The sequence below is a fragment of the Paralichthys olivaceus genome, chromosome 8, assembly GCF_024713975.1.
Source record: "Paralichthys olivaceus isolate ysfri-2021 chromosome 8, ASM2471397v2, whole genome shotgun sequence".
Taxonomy (NCBI): domain Eukaryota; kingdom Metazoa; phylum Chordata; class Actinopteri; order Pleuronectiformes; family Paralichthyidae; genus Paralichthys; species Paralichthys olivaceus.
Window position 1 is genome coordinate 15,315,252 of NC_091100.1, and position 21,847 is coordinate 15,337,098.

Here is a 21,847-nt window from a genome sequence, read left to right on the forward strand (position 1 = left end):
TATTTTATGTTGTGTTATTACTTTTTTACTTGCACCTAGAATATTGTTTTTGTTACCTATAGGGGCAGCAAAACCAAGTTGACATGTTACCTTTAACCTTAGCATGGTGAAGATTTTAGCATTGTTAGCAAATCCTTCTGTACGCTGCCTTCAGACATGCACTGAAGCTACGGAAAAGCTCCGGACATTCTCAGCAGGGTCTGTATGTGAGAACGCAAATGTCCGAGTGAGAGCTGGCCCCCTGGTAAATACTCTGCAGAATGTCTAAAGGAGCCGATGTAAAAACACAGCCGGAGATCAATAAGCAGAATTCACTGCGAGTGAGTGTGGTGTTGATGACATTTCTAACACGACAGATGTAAAATGAATAAAACTAAAAGAAAAATATCTCAGGATAAAAGAACGGTGCCATACATGTAGAAGACGGCACCAATGATGTTGCAAGAGTTTTTGATAATGAAAGCCAATGTTGTTGTCAATGTAATTTAAACAGAAACACATGCTCTCCACAGTAGCATTAATTAGTTATGTACTGCCTCTGGCTGCTGCACCACCCCTCACCTGAACTCTGCAGATTTCTGTGTTGTTGTGGGCGCTTCTGAGTGGAGAGGATCTTCTCGCGTTGTGTGAGGGGCAACCTCAGAATAAAGTCAGTACCCAATCCTGCCGCCATTCTCCTGCGTTCATGTCGGAAAGCAGCCTTATGTACACATCCAGCAGCAACAGAGCAACGTTATCATTCATTGTAAGTTGTGTTCCCTGGCAACCTGATGAACATATATGTCCAATATTCAGTTTCTTTTAGCTCTGGTTTCGGTCTCTACTCACCCCTAGTGGTACGTATCTGAAAGGATACAAAGTTCCATTAAGCTGAAAGCAGCCAGAGATACTGTATGATCACTGTGAATGTGATCCTGTGATCCTTTTGTAATTCGATGCGTTATCATGAAGATACCAACAATAGCTTCTGTAACTTACTGCTAACATATTCATACATCATGATCCTTTAGAAAATAAAAACATAAAAATATCATGATCCATCCAGGAATATGAGTGCTTACTTGAGATTCTTAAAAATGATTTTAAATATTTTATCACTTCACATATAACCTTTAAGATTTCTTATTTTTATTCATCTTTAAACAATGTTATTTGAATGGAGAATGAAAACAGAAGTCAAACCTTGTGCAACATCTGTCACCCACAACACTGATCACTGTGCACACATGCTCTATAGGACAATTAATCCTGGGCCGACTCCTATTTACCGTAATGTTAGGTAACAGCCTCTCAGTGCTTCACATAAATCTCTGCGGTTTGTTGACAGAATCTGGCTTTTATCTCCTCCCTCTGTCCTCTCTCCCACTCTCTAACCCATCCATCCATCCCGTCTCGCTGTTAGTCGGTCAGTCAGTTTCTTATCTTTTCATCCGTACACCCCTCTCCCCACCCCACAACCTCTCCCTCTTGTGTATGATATAATCTGCGGCCGCTCACCTGACCATTGACCACCAGGCTGTCAGGGTGATAATGTAAACCTGACTGAGATGAGATAACAGCCCTCTGGAATAATTGGCCAGACACACACACACACACACACACACACACACACACACACACACAAAGATGAAGCCAGGGGCAGCACAGTAAGACACCTCTCAGTTACCATGGGAACTATATACATACAAACACATGCATGCACCCCCCCCAAACACACACACAGTGTACTTTGGCCAGATTGTATGAGAGGCAAACTTCAACATGGAGAGATGATGTAACAGAGCAGCAGGACCACTTACAGGAACAAATCTCCTGAGGAAACAGAGATAATCCTGCAGGGCTGTTATGACACAACTTCATTTTCTCTGAAACTAACATGAAACTTTAAAGACTAAATATTACAGAGAGAAATGTTTAAATAACAAAGTGATAAGTGTTCTTCATTTCAGGCCTGAATGCTTTGGCCTGTTTGAACCATGCAGCTTTAACCAGAAGGTCAGGAATCACTTTTTCTGAGAGAGTTAAGTGTGGAACTTGGTCCCTCTTGTGGTTTGAGGTGGATGTTACAAGCATGTAGCAGCACACTGATGAAGGTGCCCAGTCTCATCCCTTCATGCAGTTGTTGCTGTCCATTGTGTCTTAAATAGGAAATAAAATGGCTACCAAATGGCTATTAAAAGCTCAACAATGGCTACCAAACTGAACTCAACAATTGGTGAGATTGTTTCTTTTAATTAAAAAACTCAGGAATAAAATCAAGCTCAACAGGAGCCCAGTTTTACTTTTTTACTTTTATTACACCTTCAAACCTTTTAAATTACATGTTGCATTGATCATCAATGGTTTTATCAATCATTTGATAATCATTTTTTTATTTCTGTCCAATCTAAAAAGCTTGAAACATCCCTCAATCTGATTTTGTCTGCGATTGCACATTTCCCTTTTCCTTCTAAGATGCATCGTTTTATAATGTTGTTGCTCGAGCAATTGAATTTCTACATGTGGAAGTTTTAGAAATCATTAAATACACTGTGATTTTTATTTATTAATTTGTTAGAAGCTGTTATCTAAAATGACATACAGCACAGTCCAATCCACAGCGGAAGCCTCATCACATGATAACATGACATTTGTTACTATATTTGTTTCTGTCAGAGAGAAAACCACAATTAACCTAAAATTGATTTTATTGTCACTTTATTAATTCCTCTCTAAAGCCCTAAAACCTCTAGCAATTATTATTCAATAGGATAGGAAATCTCAAATAAAAAACCTTTGAAAAAAAATGTTGAACCTCACAAAGATGAGAAATTTCCAGTAAAGTCACAAAAACTATCATGCTATTATATCTTAAAACTTACTCTGTTCTGCATCGCAAAGAAATGAGACCTCGCACAACAAATAAATCAAAAACGTGCCTGTGTGCCAACATGTAGGAGATAAACAAACAGCTGCCTATGAAGCAAAGCAATAATTATTCCACAAAATAGATTCCACTTGTGTGTGTGCGTGTGTGTGTGTCTGTGTTTGTGTGTCTGGATGCATCTTTGTGTGCTGGAATAGTCAAGGTAACCTCATGTTCATTTACCCAGCGGGCCCTCGGTCGTAGCCTCGTCTTGCTGAAAGCTCTACCTGCCTCTGTGTAAGAGCCATTTAGTGGCACCATTAGCAGAGAGTTGTTCTGACTTGAAAAGGCTCTCTAACGTCCCGTCTGAAGAGGAAGCACTGAGCCGTTAAACAGGCCGAGTTTTAGCCTCGGTGCTGAGTTTGTCCTCTACAGCAAGGCAGTGAGAGACAGAGGACACAGGAGACATGACATGTGTCTGTCTTCTTTCCCATTTCTGCTGTAACCTGCTGTTTAATTCTATGAAAAATGTAGATTTTCTTTGTATTTTTAGTGTCATTTCTTCACTTCATACCATTGAGTCGTACAGCAGCAGCCAGAGATGCACGCTTCACTGATCCCAACTATGTTCACCAGGGGGCAGCATCCACCCACAAAACTCAGATGTGCTGCATGACTGACAGTTCCTGAGTTAAGCTGTTAGATATTTCACTCACAATAGTGTTGTGGATTTGAAGGGAATTTACGGCAGAGCCCAACTTTTGACGTTTTATTTTCATAGTCACATACAGACGTTTGTGGACGCACCTGTCGTCATGTCACTCTTTCAGAAATAAGTGCTGCTCCCTTGTCTGTGACTCTATATAGAAAGAAAACAACCAAGGGATTTTTTATACACTGTAATGATTATCGCCTCCCTTGTAATCTCCTCTCAACGCTATAATTTCCACGGTCACTTCAGCCAAGAGCTAACAGGAAGAATAATTCACCTCTGGACCGTGTGAGATGACTAACTTTACTGATAGAGCTTCGGCCCTGGGTATTAAAAGAAGAGATAAATCTCAGTACCTCATTGTTACTTGTTCTATTTAAAGCAACACTATGCAACTGTTTACCTAAAAACAGCAGCTTCAAATTAGTTTGATAGTTCACTGACTTGGAAAAGAGAGAATGGTGCAAACTTTGTTCCCCCTTCCTCACCCTGAACGTCTATTCTTACTCAACTTTGGTTAGTAGGTTTGATTACCTGTGAGAAGTAACTGACTTTCAGAATGAGGACCAGCAAGTTCAAAAGTAACACTGAGCTGTAGATCAGTTCAAAAATACTTTATCTCCAATGTCTTGTGAGGTAACTAAGATATCCATCCATCCATTGTCGATACTGTTTCTCTTATTCAGGGTGGCGGAGGGCGCTGCAGCCAGTCCCAGATGATATTGGTTGAGAGGATACATCCTGAACAGGTCGCCAGCACATCGCAGGGCCAATATAAAGAGACACACAACCATTCACGCCTACAGACAATTTAGAGTCTCTGTCTTTGGACTGTGAGAGGAGGCCAGAGAACCCACAGCAATCCGGGATCCGAACCCGAACCCTTGTTGCTGTGAGGTCACAGTGGTAACTTTTAAAATATCAAGAACTGCAAACAGAGTTCGGTGTATTTGTTACAGTGGCAGCTATTCTGGATCAGGAAGCATGTGGAATATCCACAGTTCTTTTGTGAGCAGGACTACACATTCACAGTTTTAGTCAAAGATTGATGGACAACTGCTCAGAAATCGAAACTAACCAAATGTATCACCACATGTGGCTGCAGGTGGCGCTGTTTCTCAGTAAATGTTACATAGTGTTGCTTTAATTTGATCTTAATCACCACCTTACCCTGATATACTGTATGATCAGCCTCCATGATGTGTGTTTACTTTTGCAAATCCGTTATACCAGTGTGACAGTGAGTAAGATACACAGAAGTATCCTCATGGGTCTCAGTGATCTGCCTCCATTGGGGGGTGGATGTTGTATTGTGCTATCCATCCCCAGGACTTCAGCGCTCTGTATTAAACCACTGGTCATGTATCTCCCAGATTTGCTGTTCATCAAGGAACAGTTGTAGGGCCCGTCTGAACTTTTACTCTCCAGGTAACTGTGGATAGTCAGCCAACCTCCTTTCTCTACACGTTTAGTCGTGTGCTGCTTTATGGAGCCGTCTGAGAGATTGTGGGAGCCCTGAAACCAGTGCACGTCTCCGTCAGGGTGGACGCTGTCGAAGGTGCAAGTGGGACCGTCGCTTGTTAAAACACCCTCCACCATCTTAGCACAATCTGAGGGGAGAACCAGAGAAGAGATTTGAAATCTGATGAACAGAACGTTAGGGACACTTGATAATTTCATTTAGGCATTAATAACACCACATTAATAACACCACATTAATAACACCACATTATTAACACCACATCTCACATATTTATCAAACCTTTACAAATCACAGGGGGGCAGAAGTGGAAAGTGCATTTAATCCTTTTCTGTGCTTAACTGCACTTTTCATGTACTACTTCAATAAGTACATTCGTCTAGTACTGATAAATGTTGTGCTGTTCACTTCACTTCCATTATTATGCCATTAATGGTTAATTTATGTATTCAGATTTTACACACTGAGTGCACGATGAGCTTTGTATAATATATGATGCAGGCTTGAATACATCAAACTGGCCAACCTGATTGGAAGTTCATATCTGCTTGATCAGATCTTACATTAAATTGCATTTTAATAAGTAACTCTGGCCATTTATAATGATTTGCTACTTATAACTAATGTCTTCATCAATAGACAATGAATTGTATTGATGCTTTATACATTAGCAATGACAAATTCATTTTCCTGGTGTTCATCTTGTGTCATTTTTCTAATAAGCCATTAGTGTGCAGTTGTAAATAATGTGTGTGTGAAGTTTTTGAAGAAGAATAGTGCACTCACGTCTTCCTGATGATGATGTAACTAGCTGGATACAAAACTAATATCAAGATGAAGTACTTTCTAAAAACTTTGATCTTTAAAACATTAACACACTATATATATTATATATTATATCCACCTTACACCTCTGTATTTATAGAGAGTGGTGACAAATGGTTCTCAGCTACAGTGTATCAGTAATATTAATCTAATACAAAATGTATAAAATATAACACTGTCCATTGTGTGTAATGGCAGATTTTAGAGGAATTTATTCTATGATTAATTATCTTTATACAACTTAAGAACAGCTCTTGTTCTGGAAGTACACTTCCCAATCTTTTTCTGCATTCATGTTTCAGAACATCCTTATAAAAAGAGTTTTGAGTCTGGCACCACACTGACCAGTTGTGCAGTAATTCTTGACATCACTAATGAAATATGTTTTTTTCTGAAAACACAGTCGATCTCATATGGATTGTGGCTTCTAAATGAGCATATAACATCGTTACACAATCACGTAGCTTGTGTTAAGTCTACCTTGGATGGTTAAAATATTCTGGCTGATAATAAAAAGTTCTATTCAGAAACAGAATAGGATTTGTTACTTCCAGAACCACAGTTCTGGGCTTTATCACTGCATTTTATTTAGAGGCACTCCGTGATTTAAGCAACACTTGTTGTAAACATGATTATTGTTTAAAGTAAACTCCACAGGGCTCCTTTAAAGGAACTGAATAATTCTACAGCAATTGAGGTAGCCAGTATTTTTATATGTTCACCAGCAGTTTTATAGATGTTGTTAGGACACAATACTGTGTGATTAAATGAGAATAAATGTGGACTCTCACCCTTTAACTCCACAGTCGTATATTTGTGCAGAGCTCCCTTGTTGGAGTGAAGTTTGCACCTGTAGCGCTGCAATTTCCCCCTGTCCTGCTCTGGCTGCACATCGGGAAAGATGAGGGACAACTGTCCTTCTTCATACTCACAGTGGAAGTCAGTTAATGTGCTACTGTTGTATGAAATGTTTCCTTCACTGTTCAGGGAACACAAGGGTGTTTTCATGTGGGACCACTCCATATGTTTGATTGACAATCCATTTGGAGACGGGGACACTCTGCACTGTAAAGTAACCTGTTTGCCACAGTCTGTAGTAATGTGGGGACTCACACTTAGTCCCACCAGCTCTGTAGAGAAAGAGACAAATATTAGTTCAATTAAAAAAAACAAATCTTGCATAAAATATATACACATTAATCCAGAAGACTACTTGAATACAAAAATGTGCATTGTCTCTGTTTGCTTGTGTAGATCTGCACTACTTGTAAATACTGATTTCTTTTGGCCTGTTTGAGGTTCACAAATTAATTTTGGGGTCTACCAGAATATATTTATTTGTCTGTTATATTGCTACAGTGTTTTTAGTTCTCCTCCTCTGAAACGTTTTGGTCAGCGGGTAAATTCTTTTGTTATTGGTCAGCTGCATAGAGTGTGTGTTGGATTTATGCTGCATCTTTCTCAGAGGCTTCCTGATCAGCTGTACAGCGACAGCAACAATAACGTTGGTTCTGGTGTGAAATATTCAAGCCTGACTGGAGCAGGACATTTCAAAGTAGGTTATTTCTGTCACTCTGTAATATTATAATTATTTAAAAACTGTATGGAGGCTGATAACATGTCACTTGGTGAAGTATCTGCTTTATGGATAATACATTTGGAATGCAAACAATATTTCCAGGTGCAGTGTACACATGCACACACTTTCATTTATTTGCGTTAAGAGGCGGACTCCATTCACCATGGACTTTGGCCTTTGTAATCTAGCAGGCATTTAATATACACAACAAAGGGAAAGGAAATGGAGAACAGTCACATTAAATCATTTTATGAGAGTATTTTAAAGAGAATTATTTACAAATTAGATTTTTTACATTATTAGTACCCTGTTTTTACAGATATGTATATGACCAAAATAGAAAACTTTGAATAACAAGAAATGAGGACAAAGACGTTACATTTAATTCGATATAAAAATGGGCACTTTTGAATAAAAAAGTCACCAAATAGCCGAATCAAACAGTTTAAATCTGTAAAATCAGCCTAATCAATCAGCCAATTGATAATCTCATCAAGTGTCTTTCTGTTATCAATGACACTGCTAAACCGATATGAATATTCTGTCCTATTCTTCTTATCTTACCCCCCAAACAGTTTGAATTAGTTTGAAATGGTGTCACATACCTTGTGTTGTCAAAGTGAATACAGGTAAAAGCCAGAGTAGTGCTGTGAACTCCATTGTCAGCTCTTTGGCATTTCACTGCACCAGGGAGAACAGGCACATGAGAAGTGATCATGGGCAGGTTGAAACATTGGTCTGAACACGTTGATTTACCTGAGTCTGAAAACTCTTATAGCTGAGTGTAACTGACCTCGGGAGGGTTGATGCTTCTCTCCAGCTCTTCACTGGTGCTCGTAGTCTCCTCTCTCCTTCACAGCAGTGCTGTTGAATGTTTGTGTCCTCCTTCAGACTTCTCCCTATGAACAGAATGTTAATGATTAATGGGAAGGAAACCGAATGTCAAAACAAAGGACAGGAAGTGTTTTTGTGTGTGTGTGTGTGTGAGATGTGAGTGACAGAAAGTGAAAGAAAAGGGGCGTGAAGGCCTATTCACGAAGCTGGAGACACTGCCACAAGCACAGACTTGTATGATGAGCTTTGATGTGTTGCAGCTTCATTTCACTGTTCAAACTCCATGGCAACAGCCCCAGGGGAAGAGCTTTTCATCTATCGTGTCCCGAAGAGCCACCCTCACTCAGTTTAAGGGTTTCATTGTGTCTTATTGCAAGTTCAGTCATAAGACAGTTTATGGGAAGCAGTCACGTGATCATGGAAGAGTGAGAAAAATACCAGTAATGCACAGAACTACTGTTGTGTGTGTGTGTGTGTGTGTGTGTGTGTGTGTGTGTGTGTGTGTGTACGCCACATTCATATCAGATTACATTTCTTTACATGTGAATCCCAAACCTGACCCTACACAATATTGTCTAAAAAGCCAAAGGTATTAGTATGATTTTACAATATAGCTTTAATTCCAGAATCATCAGGTTTGCCACGTACTTAACTGACTGTAGGTATTTCGGAAACAGCACATTTACCCTATAAGAGCTTCCTGTAGCTGCTGACCCTGCAGGTCCATCTGGTCTATTGTATTAACAGCAACAATAAACCACTCAATATTAAATCAGAAAAGTGTCACAGCTTTCACTCCTGCATCTGTTGGCAGATTTATCGAGTCCAGACTGAGATTGTATATATTATTTTTTCTATATTGGTGACTATCATAATTTGTAGACATATATTTCTTGTCATTTACTGCTCAACCTGCACAGGAGAGAAAGTTCATGTTTTGCCCATCCTGTAATCCATCCGTGGTTCTGTGCACATAACACGTTCACACTCTCATATTGCAATGAGGAAATAACTTGCTGTCAAACTCTCAGGCCTTCCCTGTCCAGAGTGATGGCAGCGTTGCAGCTTATTTGCACAGTGTGTCCAGTTTTATCCTGTACTTAATTGCTGTGGGGAGAAGATTACCCATAATGCTGAGATTTATCTGTGGATTTAACAAGATTTGCAGTAAACCGCTGAAGTTGTTAAGTATCTGTTAAATTAAGTCCGACAGTAATTCTACGCTAATGAGAGTCCAGTTATGTTCGAGTCCGGCTCCGGACCTATTGCTAAGATTAGTGAACTAGATATTGTTGCAGTAAAGTGACAACCACAGATTATGTATGATGACAACCTCACATTTTAAAGCCTGGAAATTGCTGAAGTTAGATAGACAAGCCCCAAATCGCAGGTTTATGGTCTAATTTCCACCAATGCAAAAATATTACTCTGCTCAGTACATGTATATGATTTTTGTAGAGCAAGTTAACACCCAGCAGAAGTTGTAAATGACAGAAACAGAGTGTCTCTTGAACCCTTTGGGGGATTACTGCATTACATGAGCTGTTGATCTTCCATTGCATCAGAGCCTTGAAGATTCTGGTACAAGCAGCATTCATAATTCCTGTATCTAATTCCAGTTGAAGACTTTTAGCTGTTAACCCAGCCCCTCCCCCAAAGCAGCACTAAAGCTCAGCCTCAACAAGATTTAAAGAATCTAAGCTGCATGGGTAAGAACTCAACTCAAAAAGTTCAGTGAACGTGTTGCAAGTTTCCATCTGAAATGTCACTTATGGTAACTGAACAGATGCCTAAAGCTAAAAAGAAGCAGCTGTGTTGTACAACTATTAATCATTATTACCTCACAATGATGTGCTTGGTAGACTGATTAAAGTGAAGATTGTGTCACTGAATGCTGTGTGCAGTAAATGGTAACAAGTTTCCCCAAAATTGTGAAGGATGAGCACATGCACTAGTTTGCTGTGTTTTCAGGAAGTCAGTCTCTCTAACAGATAAAGAGGAAATTATAACAATCACATGTTTGAGGGAAAAAAACAAAAACATTTCACAGTGAAAAGGCTGTGAAATACACTTAGAAGACATAGAGGAAGAGGTCAAGTTTGTGGTGAAAAGAGCTGATGAAGGTGTCTCGGTGCTGATCTCTGCAGCGGAGTTAATACGTCACTTTCTGCTGGTGTTATGGGTCTGTCAAAACCAGCGGAAAATTGCTGTGTACTGCTTAGATAAGTCATTGCTCCTGTTTAGACGTTTAAATTATTCTCACCTGGGTCAGCTGCTTTACACTCTCTTTGTAGACATGTAGACAACTTGTTGGCTTTTCAAAAGACTGTCTCACGTCTAAAACCTTGTTGCTTACAAAGATTTATGAACAACTGGAGCAATAACCTCTCGCCATAAACCAGGCAGCTCTTTATGAATTACCATTCATTTGACAGGTAAATACACAGTATAATATTCATGCAGGATTTGTCCCAGACAACAGGCCAAAGAATCATAAACACATCAGTGATTCCACCCAGAAAAACAATCGTCTCAGTTCTCAGCTCTGCCCAGTATTGTCAAGGTCAGGCTAAGGTTCTTTTGGTTCTCCCCACTCCTACTGCCACACCTCAAACTCACTTGCACTTTGACCGTTTCCTTTCTTAGCTCTAAGCCCAACAACTTGACGTTGACAGCAGTCTCTCCAGTTTAACATAGAGAAGCAAAGCTTGCTGAGCAGGTCTATTAAATGCACCCTAAGCTGAGCTTTACTTCTTATTTTTCTCCAACCCATGTCCCTTCAATCATCCTATGTGTTATGTTTCCAGACATCAGTGGCATGGGGGTATTACTAAGTGTAGCTATTAGTGATGACTCGTGACATCAAAAAAAAACCTCCCCACAAAGATCATTGATAGCCACTCCTGCTCCGAAAACTGTAAGTGAGAGGCGTTCAGGAGAAAAAGAGTAAGGCTCTGAATTGTGGTGGATTTCATTCTCTGGAGAAGAGGCAAAGCAGTTTGAGCAAAAAAAATACGTTTCTTTGTTCGAGTGGCTGCGTGCAGATAGCAAATGACTCGCCGCTCAAATAAAATTGAGCTACTTTTTCCAAACTGTCACAGGAGCTGCTCAGTGGATCTCTGCAGGGAGGTGATTGTAGGCTTCAACTGTAGTGTGGTTTTATGAGGTACAAAAGCCTGAAGAGGGTGGAAACACACAGCTCTCTGATTCTAAAATCTGTATTGAGAAAACAGGTACAGTAGATGGCAGTAAGCCAAAAGAAGAAGAAAATAACAAGGAAGTACTAACCAAAAGTGAACAAGACTGTTTTTGCCAGCCATATCTTCCAACTGGCAAATTATTACCTGAAGCTGCTGATAGCTTATCATTAAGTTTTGTCATCCGTGGAGGGTTCACCCAGCCAACTTTGCATTTCACATTACGAATACTAACCCTAACCCTGATGTCAACCTTCCCAGAAATGCTAGCGCACTACACTAATGTGTAGTCCATTTGCGTAGGCTCTCCATAGATTCTACTTACTCTCTCACCCAGATGATTTGAGTTTCTCTGTTACTGTGTTATTCATTTAACGTAAATTGGTGCCCGGTTGTATGACATAATTAGGTCAGTATCATTTAAAGTACAACCTTACCCATGAGCTTCAACTCCAGTCTGGAAACTGGCGTGTTTGCTCTGCCATCCTCAGATCTCACCAGTATACGACACGACTCACCTTCCACAAAACTCATGTCTCCACTTCTGTTTGAGCCCTCAAACTCCGAGGACGTCTCCATCACACACAATCATCAATCACTTTTATGTGCTGACCTGGAAGCTTCGCTGCACTCATAAAAACACCACCCAAACCCAATCTCCCCCTATAAAGACTACTATCACAGTTAATGTCTGTTGGAAGGTTTATTGGAGGGCGCACCACGAGAGCACTCACGAACGGGAAGAACTGTCCTGATGGGTTGAGTTGAGATGTGCACATTTTAGAATTGAACAGTAATGACACACATGATTTGATTTACGATCCAGTAAAGATAAAACATCTGACCCAGAAGCTTCATTCATGTCTCGTCTAATAAAATGAGATCGGGAAAAAGAAATCCCTTGAATAACTGTCTGTTGGCATTTATTAAGATGTTTTTTTTCAATTCACACATTCCACATCTGGTGATTTAATAGGAATATGCATCTGTCAACATTTTGAGCAGGCGCAGGCCCTGGCAGACTCTGCAGGGTCCTGTCATTCGTGCATTCCAAACATTTGTTTACAAGCAAAAGTTTATGAGAGTTGAGATAAGAACAAGGAGAATTGTAAAATCAACAAACCTGAGTTTAATAAATGAGACTACAGCCAGTTTAGAGGCTTTTTCTGTTTTGCTTTGTTTTACATTGTTTTTCATTGCATAAATCATTAAACACTATCAGGATCAATTTACTACAACTATTAGCTATTCAATTTTTATATGAATGAAATGATGATGAATTATAAGAACTTTATCTTAGCCCAAAATTATTACAAAATGTTTGTGTGGCTTGCAATGAGACTGTACATAAAGAAAGATGACACCACAGCTCCCAAACATGAGGCCAAAGCCTCTCAATGGCCACCTGGTGGTTGGCTGCGGTATAGGTCATAAATCCCAGCTCCTCTTAGTGGGATGTCAGATGGGACATGGTCCAGACTAAACATTTTAAGTACAAGTCAAATTTTTCATAAAGATTGTTTCTATCATTTTAGGGAGAGATCTTATCACACTGATGTTTGTCCAAGTGTTTATTTTTCTGGTAAACTTGTATTTTAATTAGTTATCTGATGCTATAAAAACAGGGAGAAAGACTTACTCTGTGCACGTTCATTGCTCTAAATGATGTATTTTCGTGTCTGAGGTATTTTGGCTTCCTTTCTGGATAGTATTAAGTCTGCCACCCAGTAGACAAGTTGGATCTTTCCTTTTCATTGTATTTTTTATGTATTTTAAGCTTCTACTTGATCAAAAGCAGATTTGATGTTAATAAATGATTCAGTATGCCCTCCCCTGACCTTTTCAATGAAAAATAGCAAAAACTCTTCACCGGTGACAGAAAATGTAGATAGGCAAGGTTAAAGCTGAAAAGCACATTAAAAAGCAAGTTTGCCAGAGCTGAAAAAGGGAGTAACCATGTAATTACAGCAGCTATGCGTATGATGCTCTGTTCACTGCCTCCTTTAAACACAGAAATTAAATAAAAACAGCATTGCAGCCAAATCCAATACAATCAAGTAACTTGTGACCACTTCTTCAAACTTAAAAAAACAACCATAGATAAACATAACATGCCTCCAGTACTCGCTGATGTTATCACATGCTTTTGTGGATTCACACACTTCACCCACCCCTCTCATCAGTATAGTGGTGAGTAGATAATGAGTGAATTTTAATTTCTCAGTGAACTATTGCTTTAAGGATTAATGGTTTCTTACTGCTCACAGAGAGGTTAGCATTTCTAAAATATTTGGAGTCTGTGATGCAGATATTACATTTACTCCGTCTAATGAAAGAATCATTGTGTTGGAACTGAATACATTTCTGTTTAACAGGATTTTTGTAATTAGTCTCTGCCAGAGAGGGGAGACAAAAGTTGCCCACTGCAGGGTTAGTGGCAAAGTGTTTGTTAGCTCAACACTTTTGTGTTTTTGACTTTGAACTGCTATTCATCAACACAAAGTCATGTTTCAGTGGGAGATTCCACAGCACCCCTCAGATCAATGAAAAACGTCTTGACATTTTTCAGCCATAAATGCGTATAATTGGTTGACTCTGGGGCATCATTTGATTTTAAAGGTCACTCCACTTAGCATGTTTGAAAAGACTCTGTATCACACTGATGTTCACAAAAATGTACACTTAGAAAAAAAAAAGCTGCAGCTACTACATGAACATAGAGACATTAAGGAGCATCGTGCTTTGCCATCTGTGGCCTCATGCTGCATCCATCTCAGTGTAATCTACAGGCTGTTGCAGGCATCAAATGGATGCAGCTGAATAATCTTGACTGTGGTGCAGCTGCCTGCTGCAGCTGGCTGGAACAAGACTTTGAGGGATTTGACAATGGAAAGGAAAAACCATCCTGGTATGAAGTTTTGTTGTAACAGACAAAAAAGATGTATGATAGCACAACAGATTGGTGTTGTGCTGTGCTACTTTTTGGTAATCTATTTCATTTAAAATTTAAATTAAAAAAATTCACACAGTCATAGAGATCATTCCCCTAAACCTGCATGTGTTTTTCATTTAGGTCCATGAAATCAGTAAAAATGTTGAAAAACGATTTATCCCGCAATGTGAAACAAAGTGAAAAAAAAAATCTGGATCCAGATCCGCGCTCAAATTGAATGGGTTCCTCCCTGACCCGTATCGCAAAGATTTGTAATAATCTGTAGATAAATAATTAATGAAATGATATTATATATTAGCATTGTCACTGTTTCTGCATGTGATTGATAGATTCATCAAATTTAAGATGTTGTTCTTGACCAGCTCAACATTATCTAAACTATAATTCTGTCTAATCCCTGAAGGAACAACCATCTCAGGGATCCTTTTTATCTTTTGTTTGGACTGTAAATGGGTGGAATGTAATATTCAGACACATTTCCCGCGCCTCCTGCAAAGCTCAGTGGTCTTGTCGGCAGCTTTGATGTGGGACACATTTATATTTGGGGGAACGTTTATCAGTCTGAGACCAGCTCTGTGGAGATCAGAGACATGTTTTGTGCAGAATCGGGAAGCTAATCTGGCTCACAGCGTATACAGGGTAGCTGGCCTACCTTCTTAGCAAATTTTGGCCGCGCTGGAAGTTGACGCCGATGTTTGCTCTTTCAGAGGATTAGCCTCTTCTGTTTACTTGCACTTTGCAGTTGCTGATGTGTTACTGCAGCATTACGTGGCCCAAACATATCCTTTATTTTGGCTCGACTCCCAGATGAGATTCTAGCTTCTAAAGGTGTTTTATGATCTGATGCCTCAGTGAAAAAGATGACCTCGTTTGTGATTAACAACTCTGAGACACCACTTCACACAGGAGTGCTTATAGACATGGTGCTTTCAGTGGCAGAGATTTAAAGAGGGTGAATTCCTTAATTACCAAAAGAGAATGATTATGGTAATTATAATGAGAGCACACAGGGATCTATATGCATTCCATTCCTATATGTCTGATGGAGATATTAGTTTTCATTTAATAATAATGCTGCACAGATGTCCACATGCTGCTGCTTACACTGCGGCTCCTTTAATTGAGCTTTAGTGCTTCACCTTGAATTGGGGAAGGTGAGTGTGCATCCAAGTTGCTGCAAAATCCCAAACAAAGTATGAAGCGAGAGGAGGAAGCATATCGTAAAAAGAGTCAACAGTCACGCCAGTATCTCTCTGGGGCTGTTCAATTATGATTATTATTATTATTATTTATAATACTAGTAATAATAATAATAATAATTAATATTAATAGTAATAACACTACAGATCATTTTAAGCAGAAGTATTTGATCCTTAAGAACAGCTTTATTTGATAAATAATAAGGGAAAATAAGGTGTTTAGGGCGAATATTTGCATTATCTTCATGCTAATCCAACTAATATTGTTAGACCATAGACTGTAGATGGATGACATGATACTTCCTCCATGTTAATAGCCGGTACATGGACCAAACTAAAAAGTTAGTTTCATGTCAAAAATGGTGTTAAACGTCATGATTGACAGCTGAGACTGACTCGCTATTGGTTTCTTGCAACTGCGCAGACTCTGCCTCCACATGTGCAAGCTGACAGAGTTTATGTCCATTTTATCTGAGCTTTATTCCTAGATAGGGAGAGGAAGCGGAGTTGCATTGTCCATCTTAATATACAGTCTATGGTCTAGACTTTATAATACAAATCTAAAATGTCAACCTCATGGTGGAACTAGAGGTCTCTTAAGTGAGAGGGATCCATCCTCTGATATTAACATCTAAGGTGCCCAACACCTGTACAACAATTCTTTACAGCAATGCTGCAGTGAGACTGCAACACTGAAGTAAACCACAGGGAGGTAATACTTCATGTCCTGACTTCACTGAGGTCTGTGCAAAGGGAAATAACATGCTCATGTTGTGGAATACAAACTAAATAGACTCTGGTGTTTAGTTCAGTGGCAGCTAGGCACACGCACACGAACACACACACTCTTTCAGTCTCTAAAACCTTCATTTTAGAGTAAAGGAGACCTCTTTCCTCTTCTATCCCTTCCTCTCCTATTGTTAAGGTTGATGGACTGAAGTGTTTGTGTTAACCATAAGGGTGCCATCCCTCTTCACGCTCCCTCAAATTGTCCCCTGGCTTTACATTTCCAGCACAAACTCTCTGTACATTATCAGACGCTCTGCAGCCTTATAGGTGTTCTCGCCTCCCCTGTGGCTGCTCAGCTTCAGCCCATCCATCTCTGAATTGACTATATTTAGACATATAGGACCGGCCTCGCTGCTGATGGGATTCATGGCCAGTGTGTATTAGCCTTCTAGCCTCCCATGGGCACTCATCTGCTGTGATTTAGTGGAGCTGAGAACCATGAATTTCAGTCAGGCACTTGAGGAGAAGCATCTATGATTTATGCTTTTGTTTACAGGGTGCTGTGGGGACCTTAATTTGGCAGTGATGAGAGGTCGACTGTGTGTGCGTGTGTGTGTGTGAAAGCACTTGCAAATCTGCAAAAGTGTGTCTGATTTCTGATAAATAAGTGCATGAGGGGAAAAGAAGGAACTGAACTATGTGTTTATTTTTGACTTTTGCAAAGTTGGACAACAGAAAATTCCCAAGGGAGCCGAGCATCCACATGGGTTCCACGTTTTTGTATTTAGCAGTTAAGATGCAGTGTTAAGCAGAAGGAAGTTGGGAACCGAAGCCCAAATGGAAACTGCAGTGTTTTTATTCACCTGCAGGATACAGCATCTCCATTGTAGATTTATTATGCAGTATTCCGAAATGCAATGAACTCAGGATAATCTCCTGAAATTATCCACAGGAGTATGTAAGAACCTCTTTATATATGGTGAGAACGCAAATGTCAGAGTCAGTCTGCTGACTGTTTGAGAATACAGCAGGAGATTATCCACAGGACACACCATGGATAATGGGAGTGTGGTTGACATTGCTAACATGTGACAGACGCAGAACTGATGTAAATCTCCAAATATATCAGGATGAGGTGCCATACACAAAGAAGGTGCCTATGTCAACTTGGAAAGATAATATTTAAGAATTTTTGTTGATACTAGCCGATGTCAGTGTTGATGTGCTGTAATAAAAAAACACCCAACGTCTGCATTGCAAACACGATGACCGGAGAATCTCCTGATGCTTTGTTTATGTCCTGCTGCCTTGTTCATGTGTGAAATGCAAACTCTAGAGAAAAGAGTGTGGAGAAGGAGTTTGTCTGAACGGCTCTAGTTACAGCCATCAGCATCACTTTGATAAACTTACCATTCATCATCCAAAGCAACCCATAAAGGTATGAGCCTAAATGTCATTCAACAAAGGATTGCTCCTAACAAAGTGCCGGTCAGATCGTTAGCAACCACTGATGCCCCCTTTGAAGGAATTACCCTTCATAAATGACACCCCTGTCCATTAGTGCATAAAATGGGCTGTTTGACTGCTGATGGAAACAGCCTCTATCAGCGCTCCCACACCTCTACAACCCAGCGACTGAGGATAATTACAGGAGGCACTAAGGAAGTGTCATCCATTATCTTTACCTTATAGGTCACCAACACACACCCAGAAAAGCTCCGCCAGGTCACACATCAATAATATATTCCTGCAACAACAATCCTGGTGACTTTAAAGTGTTGAGTGGTAACCTTGCTGGAGATGAGACAGGTTTCCACCTTTTGGAGGGGGGTGGGAGCAAAACGTTAGAAAGACACAAAGAGGTGTGAGAGGAAAAACCTGTTAGCAAGTGACGGCCTCTGCCAGGGCTTGTGTGCGTGTGTGCTTGTGTGTCTGTGTGTGTGTGTGTGTGTGTGTCATTTTTTTGCTGCAGGTTCTTGCTTGCATAGAGCTAGAAGCCATCAGGGAAGTTCATGGAGGCAGCTGGTCACTTCCTTCCGATACATGATTAAAGACTTTCTTATCCTGGCATTCAGTGGACTTCCTCCTCTCGCGTACCAAACTGTTTTCTGTTTCAGTTATGATTGTTGCTTTATTAATTTAGCATTTCTTTTGTTCCCCTGGCTTTGTCTTTCTTCTTCTTCTTCTCTGCTCAGTTTATTGGCAGGTGGCAACCAATGTCTAGGTGCAAAATAATGGATGTGAAAGGTGCCTTGGATCACTGTATGTACCAACGGACCAATATTTTATCTGACTAAAGAGGGGTGGCCTCAGTTTGGATCAAACTGAACCATGGTTATGTTCGTTGACAGTGTGATTTTTTAAATATATTTTTTTATAGTTTGGACCTACGGACCAATTGTAGGAAGTTGAGACTGCATTAAACAATACAAGAAAAAAAGAAGTAGAAGTGTCTGGAAGGATTGCTTGCAGTCTTCACCTCTTGACGATATAAAGTTTGAACGACAAGCACAACCATTTTAAACTAAGTGTGGAGTACTGCACTGGAAGCTGGTGATGCCAGTAGTAAAACCATATTCAAAAAGGTTAGCCAATAAAATAGCCAAATCTACAACACAGCAACATCAGATTCACACCTGTCCACAAACCAATGTCCAGTATAGGTAGACACAGCCCACGCAGCTGATGATGACACAACGTATGGATGTCATATACAAGTCTTTAGTGCAGTCCCTAAATAAAAATGTGATACCAAAGCTAAGTGGATCAAATGTAAACAATGTAATAAGGACATTGGCTCAGACCTTGATCCAGACTGTCAGAGATGAACACCTTGGCTAAATGAAAAATTACTTTTTGCTTAACAAAAATTTAACTTTAACTAAAATAATTGGGTGTTCTTCCCAGATTCTCTAAATGCAGAACTGTTACAAAGCATTAGTCAATACATTTAGCTTTGGACCCCCTCAACACACAAACACACAGTCCTGTATGTGTGTCACAGTCACACTACGTCGACAGATAGCGTTGTTCTTGAAGACTCATTGTGGTAAAAAGGGGTGTCTGGTTTCCATCACATTTCTTGCATCAAAGAACAGAGTCTCATGACACTGGCAGGGAAATATTTCCCTAACTTGACAAAATGCCTAAAGTATAAGAAGTCTTTATACGAACATTCATTTCAAACATCAAAGCACGTCTGAAAATTAATCTAGTGGTTCTGCTCCCCACTGACTTTTACATCTTTATCTGACAGCCTCGGCAGAAAGCAGCAGGGCTTTGCTGCTGTCAGAGCAGAGCTTGTCTTGAACAGAGCTCTGATCAAGGTGATGGTCCAAATCAATAAAAGTTTGAGAAGAGAAATTGCCAAAGGCTTGCTGGGTCAAATCAGTCACCTGAAATTACTAAAGCAACAGGAAAAATGCCAGAAAGTAAAGCACATGATCTCAGACAAAGACATATGAAGACCAGCATAGAGGGAACACGGGCAGGAAATATCATCAGGTTAGACCTTTTGCCCTTTTCTTCCGCAGAGGAAGCTAACAATTGTGCATACACGTGTTGCTTATGCTTGGAAACAGAGACAAACAAAGACTGACTGAAATAGAATTTTATAATGCAGCTTCAAAGCAGCACCAATTAAAATAGTAAAATGTATTATGTAAATGGTAAAAAAAGTAATTGTCAGCTCAACAATGTTAAAAGCTTGGTTGATATTATTGTTAGTTTGAAAATATCTGAAGAAAGGCTGCTTTTAAACAACAACATTGAAAGTTAATTAAATTGATTTAAACTATTGTTTAGTTGATTAATTATTTGTTTCTTTATTACTTTTCTACCAGTGTTTCTATTGTTACTCTCTCCTGTGCTGCTGTTAGAAGGCAGATGTCCCCATAGTGGGACAAATAACATCTTATCTTGACTTATCTTATCTTTTCTTATCTGAGAGAAGTATTTCCTTGTGTTTTACTTTCTATAAATTTCCTGTGGAACACAGATGTTATCTGGAAGCTTTACTTCAACGAGGAACAATCGTGTTTGCATTTGAGAAGAGGGAGACTGGAAATCCACAGTTTCCTGTTTCCACACTGAAGCACTCCTACAGTTTGTCATATAATATATATTTCAGGAACATTGTCATTTTGCCAGAGAGAACTTCCAGTAGCTTCTCTTTTTAAAACTCCTCTTGTTACCTTCATAAAGAAAATTGGACCAAGCCTTGGACCAAACGCACCCTAAAATTACACTGGAAAGTTTGCCGTGCTGAGGCTGTCAATTTAGGGCAAGTCTGTTGTATTACTTTGGTGTCAAGGGAGTTGCTCCATGGCCGTTTGGGCCAAAACAAAATCATCAGAAATGTAATCCAGTTGAGAAAGTTCTCTTGCAGGGCTTCAGGCCTTTTTAAGCATTTGCCAGCATAAGTTTTGAGGAAAGCTTTTTCCCACTGTTGAAAGACTTTTTACCAGAGAGCTTTAAACTAAATAACACATCAACAACAAAGGTCAGCTTCACTCTCAGTTTTAACATCTGCAGAAAGTTGTGATTACTTCCTGTTGTTTTGCAGAAAAATTAAATCATTTTTATTAAATTATTTTCTTCTTCTTAACATTTCTAATCTCTTGGATTTTTCATACATGCTGAGGGAAAGTTGGTGCTGCTGTCAGTCATGCTGTGAAGTCACACACTTTACAAACATTACAAATTAAGTTGTATCTGCTACGCTGACACCAGATTGATAATTACAAAAGCAATGTTCCCCTTACCTCTTTCCTTTTCTCGTCGATGGCTGTTCTCCACTGGACTAATCCACTCTCACTACTCCACCTCTGCAGTCTGCAAAGTAGCATCAGTAGCAGTAATGAGCTGCTGAGTCACTTCCTTTGGTGAAACATATCGTCTCTGAGATACCTTGACTTCTTATCTTCAGTGTATTCACTGTCGTCAGAAACAATGGTCTTCCTTCCCTCCCTCCTTCTGCTGCATTTAAGGGATGCTTGAGCATGTGTGCTGTGTGTTATAAGTTTGCTCCGGTGTTAATCAGTTATAACATGACAGCTGATATCAGATTTTTTATTTGTTTTGGTATTTTTATTTTGCTAACTTGTGTTATGGTTGAAATACATGCTTCAAATAGAGTCAAGGCTGTAGTGGTTCCCAAAATGATGAAGACTCTTGAAATCCAAGCCAATTTAAATATAAACTCTGTGGTTCTTAAAGTAGACATGTTGATATTTATCCCCCACCTCATGTTCTCTGAGTTCATTAAACTGCTGTCAGATACAAACTATGGATCCGGACATTTCCCAGAGTTTGTCTTTCACAGCAGGATATTGTCTGGGTCAGACGTGTTCACAAGCACAGGAAAATATCTGGAACATTCTGGTGAGAGAGCCTGCAGGAGGGCAGGACGTATAAATTCCACTGCAGAAATCACATGTATTTGTTACAGCGCATCGACTCTGGCATCAGCCCTTATTGTCTTTACGAGTTGACA

General features: G+C 39.7%; 1 protein-coding gene across 2 annotated transcripts; it reads right to left on the reverse strand.

Moving 5' to 3' along the window:
- Positions 1 to 3,599: 3,599 nt before the first annotated feature.
- On the reverse strand, positions 3,600 to 21,188 carry LOC109627727 (uncharacterized). 2 transcript variants are annotated; one of them, XM_020084493.2, is made up of 5 exons: positions 21,117 to 21,188; positions 8,235 to 8,340; positions 8,047 to 8,122; positions 6,654 to 6,992; positions 3,600 to 5,167 (listed from the first exon to the last, which is right to left on the reverse strand). In XM_020084493.2, the coding sequence occupies exons 3-5, from the start codon at positions 8,099 to 8,101 to the stop codon at positions 4,782 to 4,784; spliced, it is 780 nt and encodes a 259-aa protein (XP_019940052.1). In that variant the 5' UTR covers positions 8,102 to 8,122; positions 8,235 to 8,340; positions 21,117 to 21,188; the 3' UTR covers positions 3,600 to 4,781. The 2 variants fall into 2 exon arrangements, with proteins under 2 accessions (XP_019940052.1, XP_069386783.1); XM_069530682.1 differs by lacking the exon at positions 21,117 to 21,188 and having other exon boundaries at positions 8,235 to 8,516.
- Positions 21,189 to 21,847: the final 659 nt, after the last annotated feature.

Bases quoted from the DNA above. Each gene is read 5' to 3' on its own strand.
- LOC109627727 (XM_020084493.2), bottom strand. From the start codon at position 8,101: ATGGAGTTCACAGCACTACTCTGGCTTTTACCTGTATTCACTTTGACA. The intron at 6,993-8,046 runs GTATGTGACACC...CTTTCTCTACAG, and splicing joins ATTCACTTTGACAACACAAG to AGCTGGTGGGACTAAGTGTG. The intron at 5,168-6,653 runs GTGAGAGTCCAC...TTCTCCCCTCAG, and splicing joins TACGACTGTGGAGTTAAAGG to ATTGTGCTAAGATGGTGGAG.